General features: G+C 36.6%; 1 protein-coding gene across 1 annotated transcript; it reads right to left on the bottom strand.

The window, feature by feature from the left end:
- sec14l1 (SEC14-like lipid binding 1) lies at window positions 1-21,604 on the bottom strand. The gene is made up of 16 exons (XM_077230767.1): window positions 21,428-21,604; window positions 20,848-20,937; window positions 12,808-12,957; window positions 12,249-12,380; window positions 12,015-12,143; window positions 10,001-10,190; window positions 7,840-7,949; window positions 6,466-6,655; window positions 6,086-6,174; window positions 5,287-5,357; window positions 4,531-4,702; window positions 4,179-4,313; window positions 1,678-1,812; window positions 1,066-1,317; window positions 773-951; window positions 1-655 (listed from the first exon to the last, which is right to left on the bottom strand). Exons 2-16 carry the CDS (start codon window positions 20,908-20,910, stop codon window positions 553-555), a joined length of 2,100 nt encoding a protein of 699 aa, XP_077086882.1. The 5' UTR covers window positions 20,911-20,937; window positions 21,428-21,604; the 3' UTR covers window positions 1-552.
- Window positions 21,605-22,787: the final 1,183 nt, after the last annotated feature.

Genomic DNA, 22,787 nt, shown 5'->3' with positions numbered 1-22,787 from the left:
TTGTCTTATATTTATTTGTTTTATTTACCACGACACCTTATATAACAGTAGCCTGGCCTTCTTTATTCACAGATATATTGTTCTTTATATTGGATATTTTGGTAACATGCTTGGATTAATAATGGAAGTAAGGAGTTTCCCAAGAAATCCGTCCCGACACCTCAAAAATATTAATAATAAAATCATTACTAAAGACTTCAGGGTAAATCAAAATCACAGTTTGGAAAATTAATTTTTGATATGACTGCTAAACTTTGTTCATTTATTCCAAAGAAAAAAGTTGCATAGTGTAGCTTTATGCACCACATTCATAAAGTTGCTCAATCATACAACCAAAGTAAACAATATTTACAAATTTATTTGTAACAATGTACAGAAAGCTTGCATGTAATTTACAGAAAGCCAGTCGTCTATCAGAAAAAGATCACCACTCATACAGGCATTTGTTGGTTTAATGTGAACCTCTGTTAACACTGTTCATGATCAGTCATAATTTTCAGAAACTGGTAATCCCGCAGAGCTAAAGTCTTTCCAGCTGGAAAGTTGAACATGCTATCTTGAAATGGAGTCTGTGTGTGACTGGTTGGAGGAGGTGGTGGCGGCGCTGAGCAGAGAGAAACCGCTGTGACTCGACTCCAGGCTGCTCATGGAGCCTCTGATGGAAACACAAACACACACAACCTTTAAACAGGCCATTTGACTTTCCAGATGATAGTTTATAATTCATTCACATTTCTATGCTAAGCACTTTGCAACATGTAAACATCCAGACCTGAAGTCCTTGGACTGCAGCACTTCTGTGAAATACATGACTTTGCATTTGTGTGAGGAGACTTGCAGAGAGGCCAGAACATCATCGACACGCGGCCGACTGGATGAAGTGCATGTTGGAGTGCTGTAAAGACGCCACTGCAGGATGTAGAATCCAGGCCAGCGCGTCACATGAGAGCCCTGATGGGAAACGTGTGCATCAAAGGAAGAGAATGAGAGTTTGTCTCTCCTTCTGATCGACGTATAGAATATGAGTCATGCATGATGTTGACAGGTTTGGTGAGATTCCCTCACCTGTACGCTCTCTCCCTCTCGGCAGGTAAGGGCCGTCTCCACCATGCTGTAGTCTTGTCCCAGCATCCACGATCGGTCAATGAGCTGGACGTTGTTTCCGCCGGGGCAGGCGAGGTTGTGCGCGCTCAGACCGTCTCTTTTAACAGGCTGAGGTACTCTTCTGGAGTGGTAGATGTTGAAGATCATGTCGCCTTTACACACGTCAAAGTCCCACGTGATGACGGACGATACGTCTGTAATCTCTATCAGCACCTGAAGAAGAACAAAGGGATTTATCTTTATTTCATAACGCATAACTAACCACTCAGAATTCAAATGAGAATCTGGAATTTGAATTGGTGCAGCAAAACATTCAAATTAGAATTTACATAAGGAAGTAAAAGTCAAATTTTTGAAGAAAGACAGTAACCAAATAGGTTGATGGACCCCATTGACTTCCACAGTATTTTCCTTATATTTTCCTACTTTGTTTCCATCAACTTTTTGGTTACCAACATTCTTTCAAATATCTTCCTTTGTGTTCAGCAGAAGAAAGAATTAACACGCTTTGCCCAGATGAAGTAAACAATAAAAGCTGTGTATTGTTGAGTGTTGTGAGTGTATGAGCTGTACCTCATGTGGAGATCCCTTCAACACACTCGCGCTCTTGTAGATGGATTCATTCCACAGTTTAACCTCCTCGTTTTCCAGCTCCTCGGCCGTACGGTACAGAGATTTGGGAACCAGACCTCCCTCAGGAACATCACACTGAAATAAACATGAGAAACACAGACATACAGATTAGCTTAGAGTCTGAATAAATACTGGACACTGTACAGCTACATTTGTCCTGTAGTAGTGAACGCCATCTCTGGGTTTTCTGTGGCTTCAAGGCAAAAGCATTTAGTATGAATGCATTTGTGAAACAAAAACACAAGAACAAGGAACATAAAAACACCACTACAACAAACACGTGATACGCCAAGCAAAGCAATGGCAAAGTGTTTCATGTATTCATTGATATCAAACACATATCACAACAGCATGATCTAATGTCATGATGCTATAACATTGTTTTAATGAAGTGTGCCTAATGGTGTTTAATGTGCACTTGTAGTGTACTTCAAATCCAAGTATATTTTAATCAACTGTACTTGTAGATTAAATAAATATTCCTTAATGAAATAAAAGACCATTTAAATACACTTAAAGAGGCATTTAAGAGTGTTTATTGTAATTATGTAAAATTTTAGCTTTAATGTACATTTCAAATCATTTTGTTGTAATAATATTTTGTCATGCTTTGAAGTGGATTTTAATTTGAACTGTAATGTGTCCTTGTTAAATAGAAAATAAATATAAATGTACTAAATAGCAACTTCACCATTACAAATGAGTAATTTCAATACTTTTAATACTTTAATACAATATATTTTAATACTTGACATACATTACAAGTTTCAATAGAAATGCCATTGTATTTTTAGTTTACCATAAAAGCCTGTCATTCAGCAGTAACTTCAAATTTCAAAGACAATAGAAGTAATAATGAAGTTAGATGTAAATGTACTTAAATCCTACTTAAGTGGGTCAAAAAACACTCTTAAGTTTAATTAATTGCATGTAATATTAATGTTAAACTATAACTAATTTTCATTCAATTGCAATTAACATGCAATTAAGTGTCCAAAAACTTTACATTAATTGTGCATGCAAGTATATTCTATTAAAGTATATTATTTCTGTTATTAATATTTTTTTGCTAAAGTATGCTGAAATGTACTACTGTTTTACAAGTGTTTAATGGCTGTTGAGGTGCATTAGAGGAGCTTCTGTTTGGCACAAACCACTGTATCATTTTATGATAAACATGCACACAAAAATCAATATTCAAATATAATTATTCAAATTAATATCTGGAAATGAGTTGTTGGCCTAAGGAATTTGCGTGACATTGTCCTATAACTTCTAAACAGAGTTCTAGCTCGATGATCCCGCATGTATCAACAAATAGGCCCATCTCGGCCTATTAATCTAACCAGGCCAAATGAGAACCACATGACCACATGTCAACGGCAGCCCTAAAATACAAATGTGCTCTCTACAACATGAGTAATATCTGACCCTAACTCTCTGAATATGCCATGCTCTTAGTAAAGCCTCTTATCATCTCCAGGCTAGATTACTGGAATACTCTGGTGACGAGCTTTGTGAGCAACATCAACCCTCTACATTTACTAAAGATTACAGCAGCACGTCAGGTTTTCAACCAACTGAAGACCAATATCCTGCAGTTTAGCTCCAACACTTATTAACACACACCTGAACCAGCTTATCAGGGTCTTCAGGATTACTAGAAACTTCCAAACAGGCGTTTTGGAGTTACAGGACAGTAGCCTTCCAGGACTGAGGCCTTGTCCACACCAATACGTTTTCGTTTGAAAACGCATCTTTTTCTGTCAGTTTTTGGCCTTCTTGAGACGGTGTTTTTATCAATGAAAAAGAACCCTTTTGAAAACGCTCTCCAAAGTTGAAATCGCCGTTTCCGTGTTGTAGTGTGGACCGCCAAAACGGAGGTATTTAAAAACGATGACGTAAGTTTAGTCACATGACGCATATCGTACCAATAGATATTCATGTTTATAATGGTATTGTGCCTGTTACGTGCTATTCACACTGTTGCTAAAATATGTTACCTTGCACACTCTTCATATCACAGTCCTGCAAAGATGACAGAAAATTCACTCGCATTTGCTGTCCTGCGGCAAAACATGAGAGCAGTCGCATTTTAGACCAGACATAATAATGGTGACTGAGTGTGCGACCTGGACGCGTCACTGAATGGTAAGATACATTGCTAAATAAATGATCCTGTCAGAAGAATTTATTTTTCCATCAGTATCATCTCAGTGAGCTTTTGTGAGGCTTTATGCATGCATAGTAAGGTGAATTTAGCGTTGTAAGGCATTTTCAAAAAGTTTCTCACTGAAACGTCGTAAAACGCTAGTGTGGACGGAGAGCGTTTATGAACAAAACGCCATTTTCAAATGTATCCGGATGAACGTAGACGTAGACTGAGTTTGACACATGGGTTAATATGTCAGATCTCACCACCTGTAGTTCTGAAGACTCACCAGAGAGTCTCCTCCTAAGAAGTCAGGGATGAAGTCTCTGTTGATGTAGTCCACCAGACCTCCAGGCCCCTGGTAGTCATTCCCAGCGTAGATGAGAAACTTCTTCCGTGTGTTTTCATCGATGAATGGACTCACCTAATAGCAGAACAAAAGCAAACACGACATTTACAGAAGCCCGGAAATGAAGTAAGGCCAGATGAGTGAAATAACGCCACACTAACATGACATTTAACTGTGATGGGTCAGTCTGTGGTGACATTTACAACCATTAAATGAAGAATGAGTAGGTGCTCATCTTTTTATGTTCTAAGTGTGCCATAATGTGAAATCCTATGAGTATGTGGGTGTTTACCAAAGTCCAGAGCACAGGAAACACTCTGGGTGCTCTTATTATGAGGAGACGGCCCAGTGTTTCAGGGTAGTTGGCTCCTACAACTTCTATCATCCTCAGCAAGGCTTTAATGGCCGGTCTCCACAGATGCCTCATATTTAACCCCTCGAGATCCACCAGACATGTCCAACAACTACAGCACAAGAGCACTTATATATTTAGGCTGGAGGCACCATGTACAGTAAACACACAATGTACAGTATATGGCCACTAGTGCTGATTCTTATTCATAACCAGTTCCATTCAAAAGATAATAAATACTGGAACTGGTTGGTTATCTTGATGTTTGGTACTTATTACTAATTACTTTCTACATCCCACATCAACCTTGACCAGTTCAACAATACAAGGATAGACATGGAACTGCTCTTTTAATTCTGTCAAATAAATAATATACAATTGCATAAATTATTCTTGAACTGACCAAAGTATTTAAAGGGAGAAGGTTACATTAAAAACATAGATTTTAACATTAGACGTTCAATTCACTTGAGTTTTATATAGAATTGTTCTATTGTCTATACAGTATTTAATGCAATTACATCTGAAGTAACTATTAAATTACAGAAAAATCCCTTAATTTATTTTTTCAAGGGGAAAGTAATTCAATTATAGTAATTAATTACTTTGTAATGCATTACACCCAACACCAACGCCACTATAAATAGATGAATACAGTACATGATCTGTTTGGTAATGCATTCATAAATCAAGTACCTGATTGGTTTTCCAAATATTTTGGTTTTCTCTTGACAGTGTCTGAGACCTTCCTCATTGATAGACAGCACCTAAAGGTTGGGACAAAGGTCAAGGGGGTCAGTGAATATGATCATTTTATTTAATTGAATTTGAACCACTGGTGTAGCCTGGTTTATACCAAGTAATCCTTCTACTGCTAATACCAACATTATTATTTATTTATTTTTTTGCCTCTGACTTGCTCACTATGGGATTAAAGCATTACGAATTTTTCTAGCAGCTTCCTTTTAAGAAAAGGGTTATATGAACAATATATTTAACAAACTATATGTGACTTCCAACCACAGTACGTAACGATATAGTCCTTCTGTATGAAATCAGAGATGTTACAAATTGAAATTAGAGCTATAACCTAAATTTCCCAAACATTCCCAACACATCAGACACTGTGAACACCTGCTATTTTTCACTTAAGACAACTGAATTGTATATATTCATTGATGCTTTTACATTTTTTTTACTCTATAGAAACAAAACCACCTAATATTTAAATCTCCTAATTACCTTTAAATGGTCAGACGTTTGCCTGAGTCACTGCTTCACTAACATATGGGCTAGAGAAGGCAACACTATAAATACAATATAGATAGATCTAAATCTTGACAAGCCCCAAAAACTTGCTTTATTACAAAGGCATTATTAACAACAGTATGACTGTAAAGCTGCTTTGGAATGATGTGTATTGTAGAAATAAACTAACATTGATTTGACATTTCGATTTGCCATTTCATACTATGTGTATTCGCCTAACTCTTACATGTCTCAGAAGAGTCTCTTCTCCCAGCGTCCGCACTAAACCTTTTGTGTCCATTTGTCCAAGTCGAAGGATATAGAGAGGACGTCCATCTACATAATACACACAGAGAAGCACTAACCACATTAACTTCTGCTTGTTTGATATTAATACAGCTTATGGAAAACACTTGCTCAGACCAATTCCTCTGTTTGATCAGTATCAAGCTCTCGCTTCAACTGATCTTTATTTCAAAGGCTGCTTGTAAGTCTAGCACAGGACTAACACACATCCAGGATTGAAAGGGGAAATGCCTCTCCATTAGTTCTGTGGCAGATCATCATGTTTTAAATGACAATGTCTCAAGTAGTAAAGTGAAAGTAAATGTGATAGTAAAGATGGACCTTTGTCATGGTGATGCCAGCCTCCGGTGTAATAGTCCTGCAGGAGCTGCGGACACTGCCACGTGTCTAACAGGAAGTCGATCTGATGCTGCTTCCTCCATGTGAGCGTCTGACACAAAGCCTCTTTGGCCTTCTCCAGACTAAAGTCCCGTGAGCGCAGGAAACGCAGCACGTGCTCGTCTTTAGGGATCTGAAGGGATTCATTTACATATGTAATTAATTCAAATAAAATCTCCCATCTGGTTGGAAATTCTGGTTTTTGAAAGAAGTAGAAAGAAAGTTTCCATAGTTTTCATAATATACAGGTTTTGTTTAAAACAATCACTTCATAACTTATTTCTGTTTAATAAATATACTTTCATTCAAATTTGTTCATTTTAAAAATGCAGAGAAAAAAAATATGTTAAAAAGTAAAGATTATGAAAGTTTTGAAGCAGATCTAATAATAATTTAAATTGGCTTAACAGTAGTAACAATACCTACGATATTTTATTATATTATTTGATTTAAGTCCCCCTGTGGTGAAAATCCAGCTTTTAATGTTATTTATATGTCTATCTGGTGTTTTTAATATGCTTTATGACAAAACATTTGCAAATTCATAAGTCAACACCATTTTCTGACAGTCTCAAAAACGGGGTCTGAAATCGCTGGTGTTTCTGACATCACAAACTACCTTGTAACCAATCAGGACAACGTGTGATCGTCAAAAGAGTGGATCTCTGAGCTACTGTGAGTGAGTGGAGGCGGGGCTCATTTGCATATTCATAGAACCGCATATCACATTCAAGCTATTTTAAGGCATGAATAATTTCTTGTCTAAGGAAAAAAACGTTAATTATGTAATTTTGGTGATCAAAGATGAGTTTTAAGGGATAAACCTATTGACTACAGGGGGACTTTAACAGAATCATTGACATTAACCATCTAAATCTTACCATGTCATGTGAACAAATAGAAAAGTCAGCCATGTCAAATATTAAGCCTTTTGGCCCAACAGCAGGAGCCTTCTTACCCCAAAAAATATACTTTTTCATTTTCTTAAATTCAAAACTGTTGATTTAAAAAAGCTGAAAACCATTTCATTTCTAAATATATTTGGTAATGTTACTGATTCTCATTTGCTACCTAAATCGATTACATTTTTAAAAACATTACATAAATATTTTAGATCAAATTAGCGCAGAATCAACTTTGTATTGCTTCCCCCCATCGTGTCAAAGATCAACCAAATTTCCACAAGCATAGTGAAACCTGGGTGTTTAGGAAGGAGTATTTGTGGCATCTATTGGTTTAGAGTACAAAAGTTAAATCAATGCACCTTCAGCCCCGCTAGTACTAGTACTAGTACTTTATTCTGAACATTGCACTCACCTTTCCTTTGTGTGTTTCCTGCAGCCACTGTCGGAGGCGAATGAGGCAGCTCTCCTGGAAAGGAGTCAGCTGTCCCAGATAGCGTGAGATGTAGTCTGCATCTAACTTGTCTGCAAACAACACAACCATCAGACAGCTGAGAAAAGTGAAGGAGATCATTGACTCTTTTTACTTGAGCAGAAAACTGTCGAGGAACATAGGTGAGTCGTCTACGAATACAGCATATAGGCCTCCTCTGGTGCTGATATGATAGATCATTTGAACATGTTCCTCCCATCATTTGAAATCGACAGTGAGTTAATCACCCAGTGCGTTTTTGTGTGAGGAATGCACAGAGATGCCAAGAGAGAGCTTCAAATAAGTCAATATAAATAAGTCAAGCTGAAAGCCAAGCTAACAGGAACGTGCTCTTAAAGTTATGAACAAACCTTCTTCCAGTAACATTAATAGAATGAGAAAATGTTTAACACTTTATTTCGATGGTCCACTTTAGACATTCTACTAACTACAATTAACTTTGCAACTACATGTCAACTAACTCTCATTAGAGTATAAGAAGACTCTGCTTAATATCTGCTAACATTTTATTTAGATGGCCCTCAACAGAAATTCTACTGACTATAAGTATCTTTGTTAACTTATTCTAACCCTACCAGTCTACTAAAATACTCTAATGAGAGTCAATTGACATGTAGTTGAAAAGTTATATATTAGAATTAGAGATGCTCCGATCAGCATTTTTGGTGCCGATCACCGATTACCGATCACCAAAATCATGATCTGCCGATTGCCGATCACTGCCGATCACAGAGTGGCAGGGGAATGGGAATCTTTTATCTATAATCTAGCAGAGTTTGCACCATTTGTCGAAATGTGTTTATTTAATTGTATTTAGAAAATGAGGTGTCTTAAGGCTACTGTAGGCCAGCTTTCCCAAATAAGGCAGAGTAACATTAAATTATTCCAAACAAAGAGGGGTCAGGCAGACCAACACACATCAGATCAGCCTAATGGGAGGGGATAAAGTTACACTTAAGCATATTTGGAAATTGTAGCCTCTTAATACACCCACTACATTTACTAATTGGCAACAAAATGTACAACTTGTTACACCAAAACTGGCTACTGATAAAAGGACAAAACTATGGCAAGTTTTTTTCTGTTATTATTATGAACGCCTGATGCAGTTGAGCAGAATGCTCTTTTATGAAGTTACTTCATTAAAGGACATATTTAATGAGATTATGCCTGAAAAGGTTTTGGATTTTTTATCATATGTTCATTTAAAAATATATATTGTATAAAATTACTTCTTGTTTTGTTTGTTTTATTGTATTTATATGATATTTGTATTTTTATAATTGAATTTTTGCCATGAAAATAAATTTGAATGCTGACATGGCATTAAATAAAATAATCTGAATCTGATTTATAGGCTAGTTGAGGAACCAACTATGTCAGATCAAAAAAAATAAAATACCACCACCACTTTTGAAACATCTCGCGGCACGAATGTACCAATACAAATAAATAAAAACATCTCCAGATAACTCAGAGCATTCATTTTGTTCATTTGTTAAATAAGAGGCGATCTAGCGCTGAAATATTTTTTTTTTATCAAGTGATTAAAGCGCTCGTTGCCGCAGTGCTCAGTGGCGCAGATACCGCGTTCTGTTGTGGCTCGAGCGGTGCACGGTCTTCACTCGGGCGCGCACTTCAATCCGTTGGGAGACTCCCTATTCGTTCCGGTGAACTCATGTTGCCACTGCCAAGCTCCACTCTGCTGTTGTGTGCCCGTGCGCCATGCATGCAGGTGGGAAAAAGTTGCGCGAGTAATTTACGTCACATGATCGGCTTTTTTGATCGCGCTTTTGGGGTTCGCCGATCAATCTATTTTTAGCCAATATCGGCCGATCATGATCGGCGTCCGATCAATCGGAGCATCCCTAATTAGAATATATATTGTTATAAGTGAGGTTTGTTTCTTTCAGGGTGCAGTTAGGATACTGCCCTTGAAAGTACAGAATCTGCCCAAATAGGAAGTAGAAAACAAGGCAGCTCACTAGAATTTGAACATGTTGATTCTCGTTATCATTCCATTCCTCCTGCATTATTATATTTATGAGCACACGCTTGCGGGCAGAAGTATGATTCATCTCACCATCCGGAGAGCCGGGCAGGACGTCTGTGGAGCTGGGATGAGCTCTACTGTTGCACGCTGGGATAGCTCTGGCTAAGCTGACAGGCGGCTGGTGAGGCGCGATGGTGGCGGGAGGGGGGACCCAGCGGGGCACGTGGGTAATGCCCTCCTCCTCCAGTTGTTTGAGGTGAAATTCAATAATCTCTTTTCCCTGTGGAGAGAGAAAGAGACAAATAGAGAGTGACACAAGAGTTTACTTAAATGAAACAAGTAAACATTGGCTTTAGGTACACAGACGCATGAAAAACATACTCTTACACGCAAGCCAGCCACAACTAGGACATTACAAGAAAACAGATCCTGATGATAGACATAAAAGGAATCTAAAAGTAGGATGGAGATTCTTGAAAATAAAGCAGTAAGAAACATGGCAGGTCAGTCATTATCACTGTCTGAGTCTAGATAAAGAAAACATTTATTTTGTGAAATATACATATATATCTAAAAAAAAAGAATTTTTCAAATGTTTTAGACTTAGAGCTAGATTTACTAACAGCGCAAAAAAAGCACAGAAAAATTAGCACTGCAAAGGCATGGACAGGGTTATTTTTGCGGCATTACATTTGTAGGAGTTTCCCTAAGAGACGCAAAATTTATAGGAGGAAAGTATTTAAATGAATCAGGCAAGGTGATTTACTAAATCAATTTACTGGTATTTGCGCCTTTATTTACCACCCAAAAATAAGCATGTCTTAAACCAGATGCTAATTTGCTCTGCTCTTGGTAGATTGCGTTGGTCATTAAGGCTACGTTACATTAAGGCAACATTAATCCGGATACATTTGAAAACGGCGTTTTCGTTTAAAAATGTTCTCCGTCAACACTTGGGTTTTAGTGTGGATGAGAAACTTTTGCAAAATGCCTGAACTGCTAAATTCACCTTACTGCGCATGCGTAAAACCTCACAAAAGTTCACTGAGATGATACGGACAGAAAAATAAATGTTAATTATTGCGAAATTTTTCTGACAGGATCATTTTATTTAGCAAAATATCTCATAATTTACTGATGCGTCCAGGTCGCACACTTAGTCACCATTATACGTTTGGTCTAAAACGTGACTGCTCTCATGTTTTGTCACAGGACAGCAAATGTCAGTGAATTTTCTTTGCAGGACTGTGATATGACGAGTGTGCAAAGTAATATATTTTAGCAACGGTGTGAAAGTGAATAGCACATAACAGGCACAACACCATTATAAACATGAATATCTATTGGTACAATGTGCGTCACATGACTAAACTTATGTCATCGTTTTTAAATACCCCCGTTTTGACGGTCCACACTGCAACACGAAAACGGTTTTCAAATTTATCCACTTTGGAGAGCGTTTTCAAAAAGGTTATTTTTCATTGATATAAACACCGTCTCAGTGTGGAAGGAAGGCCAAAACGCAGTGAAAAAGATGCGTTTTCAAACGAAAACGTATTAGTGTGGACAAGGCCTCAGGAAATGATCCGGCTGCTTCTGTGTTCAATATGCGCGTCATCAGTAGATCATGCGCATAACTTTCCAATCGTGATTTTTTGGAATTGTGCTCTCACGCAAATTTACCCCGTTTAGTAATTCTGACCCTTAAAATGTACTTTTTCTAGTTTTCCAGATAATCTTCTTTTGTACAAACCCTTTAATGAGATTGGAGGGGGGAAACAAATTCTCGTTGCTTTTGAATTTGCTCGCAAAAGATTTACAGCGATGGAAATACTATGAGATGGGAAGAACTATATGCCAATGCTTTTTCGAGGGAACACAAAGTCTCTCAAAGGTATGCAATGCAAATGCAATGTTTCTAGAACATTTGGAAATACTGTCGGAAAAACAAAATGAGAAAGTTTTGAGGTGTGGACTTCAAAATAAGAGTCTTTGTGAACATGTGAGATATGCATTTAGGTATAGATAGATATAGGTTTGAGTTTGGCCAGTCACATGTCCTCATCCATCCATCCAACCAAACAACCATTCAATGCACACACACCTTTTTAATACTGGCGGCGTATTGCTTCATTGCGATCTTCTCTGCGGTGCTCTCAAAGCCGAAGAAGGATTTGATGTCCATGCTGGCGGACTGCTCAAAACAGGTCCAGTCTTCATTCTCCGGGTGAACCTGAGGAGGGATTGTTCAAACATCAGGATCCCTCTTAAACCAGCTTATACATAAACACACATCCATAGATAAGAGGGAAATGGCAGGAAGTGTAGCAGCGCAGACCGTGTAGCAGCAGTGTTCGTAGACGTTGACTCTGCTGGAGAAGGACTCGTTATACGCCTCTATGTGCAGAGTTCTCTCTCTTCGATCCAAAGAGTTCTTCTGGATGAAATACAAGTAGTCCACTCCTGCTATCTGTACACACAGCCATGTGTCATAATCATAATCAAGGTACCGGCTATTATTAACTGGCTAAATGAAATGCATACAAAAAGAAGGAAGAGTTCACCTAAAAAAGTAATATATTGTTTATTTAATTTATTTTCCCACATGTTGTGCTAAACCTGTGATACATCAATGATGAATTTTTGAAAAATCTTCAAGAGATTGTTTCATTTTTCTTTTTTTTATAGCATCAAAAGGTTTTCTTTTACAATAGTTTTACTATAGTCTTTTCTCTTGTAGGATCATCAAATAACTGTGCCAATAAACTGTAGATACAGTAATTGCAGGGAACAGCTTCTCGCATTATTTTAATGTTCAAATGTTAACCAAATGAATGCTCACAGTGTCAGAATTTGTCACCGTTTATGACATTTTGGACTTCTAAAACATTAAATACCCTCTTTAGAAGCCGAGGAGCCTCGACGTCCACGGTACACCTGCGCTCAATCACTTGTGTCGCCCCATCTTCACTATGACACTCACTGAAGATGTCACTGTTCACAAACATGGGTATCAGCGGACAGTTTGGGAATCTTTTGTCATAGGCCTATGAGAGAGAAAAAGATGAAACCAATGTGACAGTGGGAGGGGAAAAAAATGATTACAAGAGTGAAGCAGCTGCAGGAAGACAGTTTTTGCACACAATGCAACTTTAGTAAAAATATGGCTCTCTTCAGCTTGTGTACAATGTGTACAAATGACCCCTATTTAGATTATATATGTTCCTGAAAATGTGACACTTGTGATGTGTTATTGTTTTAATTTCAGTTGACTCAGTAGCTCATATGACCAGGTCAACAAGTACTGTATGTCACGTGAAGTCTTAAGTCAACGATACCAATAAACTACAGGTACGCCCGTCAATATTTACTCCCTAATCTCTAGCTTTTTAAGGTTCCCACTTTAAAAAGTCACATGAATACTGTGTTAGAGGTACCAGTAGTACAACATAGTAATCCTTGTAATACAGAAGCACACTTTAACATACTTTTAAGAGTGCTTGTACGGAAATAATATACTTTAAAAAAATATCTGTGACAAATGAGTGATAACTGGATGAAATGTTTTATTGCATGTTAGTTGCAATTAAATGTAAATGTAGTATAGTTTACATTTATATTAAATCCAATTGTTTTAAAAGCTATTTTGCAATTTATATTTACATATAATTTCTGACCCAGTTTTAAGTACATCATTATATCATTTCAAAATGACTTTATTGTCTCTGAACTATGGTTAAAGTTAGAGCTGAATTTGCTGACAAGCATTTATGGTAAACTAAAATAGTTAATGTAATATCTATTGAAAGTTTTATGTTGTTTATTTGAACGTTTTTGTAATTTGTGATGATGTAGTTGCAATTTACTACATTTAAAATATATTAACTTTAAGTGTATTGTTTTATTCACTATTACATTTAAATTATAATCAAGTGTTTGGTTACATGTGTTTTGGTAGTTTGTCGACACAAATCAAAACTCAAAGTAAGTGCAGTTCTTTAAAGCACAACAAACGATTATTAAAACATAATTATTCGAATTGAACTTTGAAAGAATTCGAATTTGCTCTTTTGTGTCTTTAAGCACGCTTATGTAATATTTTATTTCATTAATATTATATTGTCTGCAAGTAACACAGTCATAATATATGCAAATAGTCTTGCATATTATTGTTAAAATCCCTATTTTACCATCATTCTTACTTCCAGAACGCTTTTTGTGTCTCTAATGATGCAAATATTATACATTACAGCTCTAAATTGCATCCACGTTAAAGCATTAGCCATCAGATCAGAGATATTTCTGCTGAGCAGTGGATGAGGGTTTTCTAGTATATGTTTGTTTTAGTATGTGTACTCTGTTATTCCACTGAAAGTCATGTACGATCCTGCTAAAAATCAAACAATTCTATTATGTAAACATGCATAAAATGTAAATGATCTATAGAGTTTACAAGCTCCTTCCCTCTGAATTATACACACACAGACTGTATATGCAACAGTATAGTATGCCTCATTATTGTCACATGGCCTGGTCATGCTCCATCCAGTTGTCATTGTTTAGATTGTTTTTTAAATTATTATTATTTGGCATTTAATCCATTTTTACATAAAGAATTGTCATGCTGGACTGAAAGGTCATGTCATTAGGTCACTGTAGTAGCTCATATGCATACTGAAAACCTGCAACCTGCACAGTATGCACTAAGTATGGTAGCCTCTTTAAAACGCTAGACCTTTGTGTCAAATCAATAAAGTGATGTCCATGGACGTCATCCATTAAAGCGATTGATCAAACAATGGAATGTTTTCTCTGGACTGAACACAATAACAGCTTTTATGTAAGAGATTAAGCATTGTATATTAATTTCTACTTTCAGGAACAATAAGCCTCACAACAGCAGTCCTATAGCTGTTTGGGAGAAGAAAAATGCATTTTAAATGCATATTTAATTCCGGAATTTAAATTGAATGCAGCTGAATTACAATTCTGTATAATTGTAAAATTATAATGGTAATTTTAATTTAATAAAGCAGAACAACATTTTTTTAAAAAAATCCCTACAGCTACTATGTTTTTAATTATACAATGTCATTATATTTCATGAACTAAAAAAAATGAAAAAAATAAAAAAATACTTCCATCCATAAATGTCCATATTAGGGGAACAATATACATAATTAGTCAATATGAATGATCTGTGGTGTTGAACTAATGAAAGCCGTCAGACCGCTCTATTTCAGTTTGGTTTTAAAATAATGGTGTTTAACAGAACTAAAATAATCTACATTAAAACTACAATACACATGATGATGAGCAGAAAATCCCACCAATCAAAGAGTCGCCACAACAAAACATGCCAAAAGAGCACTTTAGCTCCAGCCAGTCCCATGACACACTGCGAATGACGTAATCAAGTCTCCCTATACTCTCAAAATACTTATATATATATATATATATATTGCAATAAACTTAAAATATGTTTTTATATATTGTAATCAACATTTTAAATTAGTTGTTTTATATTTATCTATCATTTTTAATTTGATTATGCAGTTTATGTGATAGGAGTTTTCCCCCCTTCACTAAAGTCTTGAACCTTTATATTTTTTCCCATTTTCAAATACTTTTTTGCCTCAGATCAATATTTTTAATGTTATTATTTACCTTGCAGAAGGTTGATTTGGTTCATTGCTTATAATGCTTTAAAACGAAGGAAAGAAAAAATTGATTCGAAAAAAATCGACACAATCAGTTCGACTCAAATTTGCTCAACCTCTGTGGTGTGTGCAGTCTTGGAAATCTAGAAGAATCCCTGTAGTTTCTCCTGTACTAACACAATTACATGTTGAAGTGGGTCTTATATTGTGAGCAACGAGCCCAACGCCACTGTTAGCCTTTGTGACATGAACCCCGATGTTTCTGCCCCAGATATAGTTTGATTGACAGGAGAGGCACACTGATTCATGTCAACTGTGAGCAGCGACCCGTGCTGACTAAAGCATGACGTCAAACTGTGCACTCAGCAAATCTCAATAAACAATACACAATAATAATGTTGATAAGAGCGAGTGATTAACACTTTCGCCTGGGGAAATGATCAATCTGATACAATCATTCTGATCAATCATGCCTTGAGATTACGGACACCCCGCCAGAACTAATACTGCGGCAGAATCACTAGACCAGTATTATATGGCATTCATGTGTGAAATAAATCTAAATTATGTTTTAGCATTGACTAACAATATAAAGGGGTCAAGAAGTCATTTTATTTTATTTTATAATGATTCCTGAGGTGCACTTATAATATTAGTATGATTTTTTACATCAAAATATGTCATAAGAAATAAAAGGCACTTTTTCTACCCTGAAAACATGTTTTTTAGCATAGTTATAAGAAAGAAAGCTATTGAACATCAAAACTCTCCTCCCATAAATTATATGATGGATATACTTCACAACCACAAAACAGCAAAATCCTATTGCCTCATCTTTAACACTTGCTTTGATATATTATTATTAGTGCTGTGCGTTAAACGCGTTATTAACGGCGTTAACGCAAACACATTTTAACGGCGTCAATTTTTTTATCGCGAGATTAACGCTCTTTTTGGCCTAGCAAACAACACCACACCGGATAGCTAGACCGGAAACAAAACAACAGGCACGCCGCGCGTACTTGTTTGGGCTTGCGCGCCGGCCAAAGAGTAGTAGGCTAACGGTACGTTTTGAGTGGATGGCGCGAGCGCGAGACGCCGATCTAGAGACGTGCACTCTCAACGCAATACGCTCTATGCACGAACGCTGCTGACGTATTTCCGGTAGGATCTCAGCCAGTGTCTTTACTTCCGCATAGCGCGAAGTGTATAGCGGCAAAACTTTAATACAATTAATTTTCTCAGAAACGGAGACAACGATTTTAGAAACTGATTCGCTAGTCGGATTTCGCAAGATATGAGAGAATACTCACCCTCAAAGTTGTCGATGTAGGTCGAAATATATAATTTAAAGCCCTTCTCTTTCTTACTCTTATGTGTGACAGCTAACTGCCTAACAGTGTTGCTAACATCATTCACGTTAACCGCAGGGAGTTTTTGTAAACAGCGAGTGTAATTTGCCATTATCTCCACCTAATGCAAAACCGGCTTCTGACGCAGCACCGGATGTAACTGGGCGGGCTGAGACAAAACGCGGAAGCGATCGTGCATAGAGCCTATAGAGTGCGGCGCGGGACTAGATTTGATGGCCGAGTGCGAGGGCGGGCTTGAGCGGTAATGCACTCACTCTGTGTGCGGATACGGGAGAATAAAACGATTCGCGGGACTCCCGCAAACTAGAAATATCTATGAATAAAACATAAAAACTAATACATTTTTATTCATATGTTGCAGAAAAGCAACAAGAACAACAAAAACAAAATAGAAACGATTTACAGGCCAGAGTTTCTTTTTATAACATGTTTGCAGCGTTGAGGGATGTAGCCAATCACAGACATATGAAAAAGCATCAGAAGCATTAAAGATAGACTCCCCTCACCGCTCAAAACAGACTTTTTGTTCAGTGCTGAATTCTGTAAGCTGGCAAATCCTCAAATTATAACAAACAAAGTGTATTTATTATGAAAGATGCATTGTGCAGTCAGCTTCACTGATAATAACAGATGTGTGAGATTGCGATGAACTGATGTCAGCTTTTTAGGAATTATTAAGGGAGCACACTTTGGGCGCATTCAGTCATGCCAAACCATGCACTCAGTAGCCTGCTTGCTTTTATGTTATAACAGTGGTTTGTGTGTTAATGCTTTAATAACAAATAATTTATCAGGAGCATTTATGCTGATGTGTATGGTGGCGACACGTAGGCGAAAGTATTTGGAGGTAGCCTACAAAAAAAAGAGTGTATTTGCGGGCGGGAGCGGGACAAAAATGTTGCGGGCGGGAGAAAGTAACATAGAAAATAGTTGAGAACGTCAGTTATAACGACCCACGTATGAAAAAAATTGACGGGTTTAAATCGGGCTTGGGCTCATAATTACAGTTTATGTGTCGGGCCGGGCTCGGACACAATGCGCACGGGCTCGAGTCGGGCTTGATTTTTTTTGGGCCCGATCTAAGCTCTACAATGGATGACTTCAGACAGAAGCACATGGATACCACAGCTAAGAACAAACTTAATGCTGATTCACTTTTCCATGTTGATAAGAACATTAAAATTAGAAAAAATAATGAGACAAATAGAAATCAAGGGACATTTAGAATAGATAAAAATGTGCGATTAATCGCGAGTTAACTATGGCATTAATGCGATTAATCGCGATTAAATATTTTAATCGTTTGACAGAACTAATTATTATCTAATACAGTGACAAACAGTAATACATTTTTAAAAGGTGTCCTAAAGCTATGGCTCTTTCCCTTGAGAAAAAGAAGTGTGCTTAATTATGTTTAGTGTGAACTTGATGTACTTCAAATCTTAAAAGTATATTTTGTATAAAACCGTACTTGCAGAACATATATGAATGAAATAAAAGCCAACTTAAGTCCACCTAAATACTTTCATGACTGTTTCTTAACACACTTAAGTACACTTTTAAAAAGTACACTCTGTTAATGTCTAATTAAACGCTTAATTTACAGTGCATTTTATTTGAATTATATTTTGTCATGCTTTAAAGAAGTGCACTTGTTTTGTAAGTGCTGCCTACTAAAGCATGTGATTATAATCTGAATAGTGTATTTGATAAGTTAATATACTTTAAACGTACTAAATTGCAGCCAATATACTTAAATACATGACACGTTTCAATAGAAATGGCATTAAAGTATATTTTAGTTGACCAAAAATGATTGTCAGTTCATTCAGCAGTAACTTTTCACCGTATTTCAAAGCCAATAGAAGTAATTATATAAAGATGCTAAAGTGCACTTCATTTTCATAAGGTTTCTCAGTTCATGGTAAGTGTTAAAGCTCAGTCAATGATCGTTTAAAGGGTGAGATAACATGAAAAGGTCACGAGACAGTCGTAAAAGGATTTAAACGTGTACTGGAATGCTAAAGTCATCTGCTCTAGTCAGCTTTATCTGGGCAGCTGCTGATGTGGAGAGGGGCAACTATGTGTTTTGGTGGATCGGATCACAAGTAGACGAGGGAAACGCATTCCTGTTTACACCTGTTTTTTAATCCGTCTCTTTTGTCCACTTTCAACCGCTTCAGTCCTGATTTCTTCGAGGAGAGGGCCTATGGGTGGGTAAATGTTTGGCCTTTTTCAGATCTTTCCATCTAATGGACAAAATAAGCACACGAAATGTACATATGAACGCGCGTGGAGACGAAGGAAAAACACACGGAGAGCAGCAGCTTTAGTTTCTGCTCTAACAGCCGAAAACCAGCCGAGAGCTGACAGTCTGTGTTAAAAATCGGAAATGGCGAAAGAACATTGTGCTTGATACGTTTTTCATCTTCAAACCAAAATCGGGTCTCCAGCCGACAAAGTTTAAATCCCGTCTGGCTAGAGGTCTTCCCATAATGTTTACGCATTAGTTCAGTATGCGGAGAGTAGACGGTCTTTTGTGGCTGTTTGAACGCATTCGACCACATGAGCGTTTACACTACGAAAGCAATTGTACACTTGTGATTCAATCGACCAAAACACATCTTAATACCAGCTGTAAACAGGGCTTGAGATCGACCGACTTCAAAGATCCGGCGTTTGTTTTGCATATGAGGCACCACGAAAGTAGACTAAATCTAAATGTTGTATTATTAATATTATTATTAAAACAGCCAGTCAAATATTAAACCTCATCTATGAAGTTAAACTGACTTTTTTATTGGGCATTCATAGTGTGAAGAGGTAAACTGGAATCGTGCTCATAGAACACCACACATTAGTTAATAAGCGTTAACAATGTAGAACTTTACTGTGCATTGTCTAGTCAGAGGATATTAAAGCAAGAATACACTTGAAACCGTACATTACAGTCATTTTGACCATTGACATTGGTAAATATTTATAGTATAAAGTGAAAATGTCAATAATTGAGTAATTCTTCTCCCAAGTTCATTATCTTAACGACGTTTAGTCGAAGTTTATCGATCAGTTGTTTGTGTGTGCTTATCTGCATTTTACAGCAGCTTCGAATGTTGCATGTCTAAACAGAATTTAGAATCATATGAATCGAATCAGTTTTATAACAGAAAAAAAAGTTAAGATAATATATACGAGTGAATGGATTTCAACTGATTTTCAGGATGCATATTTTACACTGAATGAAAAAATATAAACTATTATTATTGGACACTAAGTGATGGTCCCACACAACATTGTTTATTGTAGCAAAAATGTCTTAAAATATTACAAACAATGTTGATATTGAAATTTATTAGAATTTTTAAATGACTATTACCATGACCTGTCCACTAGCAGAAGTATGATTTACAGTCTTGATAGTTTGGCTTTTAAATGTTTCTTGAATCTTGATAGTGTCATGCTCTCTTCAGGCAATATACCATTACTGTATATTTCAGAATGTCTGGACTGCGGTTTTGAGCGATTAGCCAGGAACATTTGAAACACTGGTTCAGTTCAAACCATAAATGCTATTAAAGCAATAAAACAATAGAAAGCTGTGATCTGTGAGGTTAAAGATTTTACATGTATTTGAGCTGACAACTGATCTAACCATCTAGTGCACTCTAGAGCAATGCAGCTTTGAGACAGAGTACAGCTGACTAGACAAACTTTGCAAACATTACTCAATAAAATGAATACACACAAATTAACAAAGACAAAGCTGGAAACACAAACACACACACACAAACACAATGTAGAGAACACTAGATGTAAAAGGATGTAGGTTAATAAAGATAGACTTTTAAACAATATGATGATTAGATATGCTCTCTCATGCGCATGCCATTTCTTAAAAACTCACCGCCATTACTAGCTCAAAGGGGACCTTGTAAACCCTCACAGGGGACTGATATTTCTGCACCATCGCTGCACTTCTAATGAAAAGCCCTTCCTATGGAGAAAAATAATAAGAATAATTATAAACCCAATGGTTAAAACCAAATTGATGAACAGCATTATGATCAGAAACACAGAACTGGTGTAAAGAATTCTGAAACATTTTTTTTTTCAAAATATTACTATATTTTTAGACTTTCGCCATGTTTGGTATTAAATTGCTTAGTGTTTGTACAGCAAACCTTTTTTTTTTTTTTAATGTAGTAAACATCTAAGATGCACGGCCTCTGTATGAATGTTTAAAAGAGCAATTGTACAATACAACAACAACCCCAAGTTCAAACTGAAAAAATAATAATTGTACAACCAGTGACACAAAATAGGCCTGTGGACACTGTCATTATTCATAGTTCATATTCATTATTGTTTTATCTTTAGCACGGGCCGTTTGAGTGAAACACAAGTGAATCAACATGTAAACAGAGACGGCACTCCACACGGTAAAACGTTCAGGACAGCTGTGAAATTAAACACTTACACTTTACCTTTGAAGTCAAACGCGCAGAGAATGCAGTGGAATGGAAGTCTTGATAAAAACCTTATGTGAAAGAGTAAGAATCCAGTCTGGGTTTATTTAGTTGTTCTGCTCCATTTCCCCTGCGGAAGTGAAAGCTGCAATTGTGTCAGATGAGAGGTTGCATAACCCACGTGACGTCACTCACACAAACTCCGCCTCAAAACTCTAGTTCAGACCAGAGCCTTATAGAGTGAGAGTTGCGACAACTCCATTGACTCCAATGGAACGTTTTTTTACTGCAATGGCGGCTCGTGGAGCCTCTCTCTCAATAGTTCCCGGAAGTAGCAGCAGCGCGGTAGAGTTACAGCAGAACAGACCGTTTGTGATGCACTTTTAAAAGGTAAGACGTTTAAAGAATAAGATTGTATATTATCAGTACATCTGAATCAAATTAACTTATGTATTAAAGCATGCTAGTTGATTATTGCTCTCTAAATTAGTAGTTTTAGGGGACGTTATCAGGTAAAATAAAGGTCATTGGATAAAGTTAGTACCGCATAACAAACCACGAACAGCCTATTAATGGTTAAACCCGTTTTATTTAATGCATGTTTATCCTTTGTTGTGTAATAAGAGGGAATGACTTCTAAATATAACATTGGGGAGTGTGATAGTTGTAATTGATAAAATGAGTCAACAGAAACACAATTAATAAAAAAACTCCAACAATACGTTTTTGCTTACTCAAATATGAAATCTAAAATAAGGATTTTTTTCCCGTTATTGCACATTTAATATGGTTTCATTCCATATTCATGCTTGAATATGTAAATAAATGTTGTTTAGAAGCCTTTCCCTCTTATTACATAACAAAGGATAACGTAAACATGCATTAATAGAACGGCTGTTCGTGGTTTGTTATGCGGTACTAACTTTATCCAATGACCTTTATTTTACCTGATAACGTCCCCTAAAACTACTAATTTAGAGAGCAATAATCCCGTTATTGCACATTTAATATGGAATGAAACCAAATGTGCAATAACAGGAAAAAATCCTTATTTTAGATTTCATATTTAAGTAAGCAAAAACGTTGGAGTTTTTTATTAATTGTGTTTCTGTTGACTATTACCTGTCTATATTATGTTTCAGCGCAGCTGATTTGTATTGATGGGAAAGGGAGATGGAAGTTTATAAAGTAAGATTAAAAACCATGCTTAAAACGGCAGCAAACCGTGATCTAGATCAAATCACACTAGACTAAATGGGGTATTATAAATACCATAACTGTATTATATACTAACTACTATATAATTGATCCCGTTTTTGTTTCCTTTATCTCTTTCAACACAAGAAGCACAAATGGGATTCAGTGGATCCTGAAGACT

The sequence above is a fragment of the Siphateles boraxobius genome, unplaced genomic scaffold (assembly GCF_051911475.1).
Source record: "Siphateles boraxobius isolate OS27281-9 unplaced genomic scaffold, OSU_SipBor_1 15, whole genome shotgun sequence".
Taxonomy (NCBI): Eukaryota; Metazoa; Chordata; class Actinopteri; order Cypriniformes; family Leuciscidae; genus Siphateles; species Siphateles boraxobius.
This window is presented reverse-complemented; position numbering and strand designations above follow the sequence as displayed.

Excerpts from the sequence above, each read along its gene's own strand:
- sec14l1 (XM_077230767.1), bottom strand. The coding sequence starts at position 20,910 with ATGGTGCAGAAATATCAGTCCCCTGTGAGGGTTTACAAGGTCCCCTTT. Across the intron at positions 12,381-12,807 it reads CTCCTCGGCTTCTAAAGAGG|ATAGCAGGAGTGGACTACTT; the intron begins GTATTTAATGTT and ends CTGTGTGTACAG. Across the intron at positions 1,813-4,178 it reads TCTTAGGAGGAGACTCTCTG|TGTGATGTTCCTGAGGGAGG; the intron begins GTGAGTCTTCAG and ends TGTTTATTTCAG.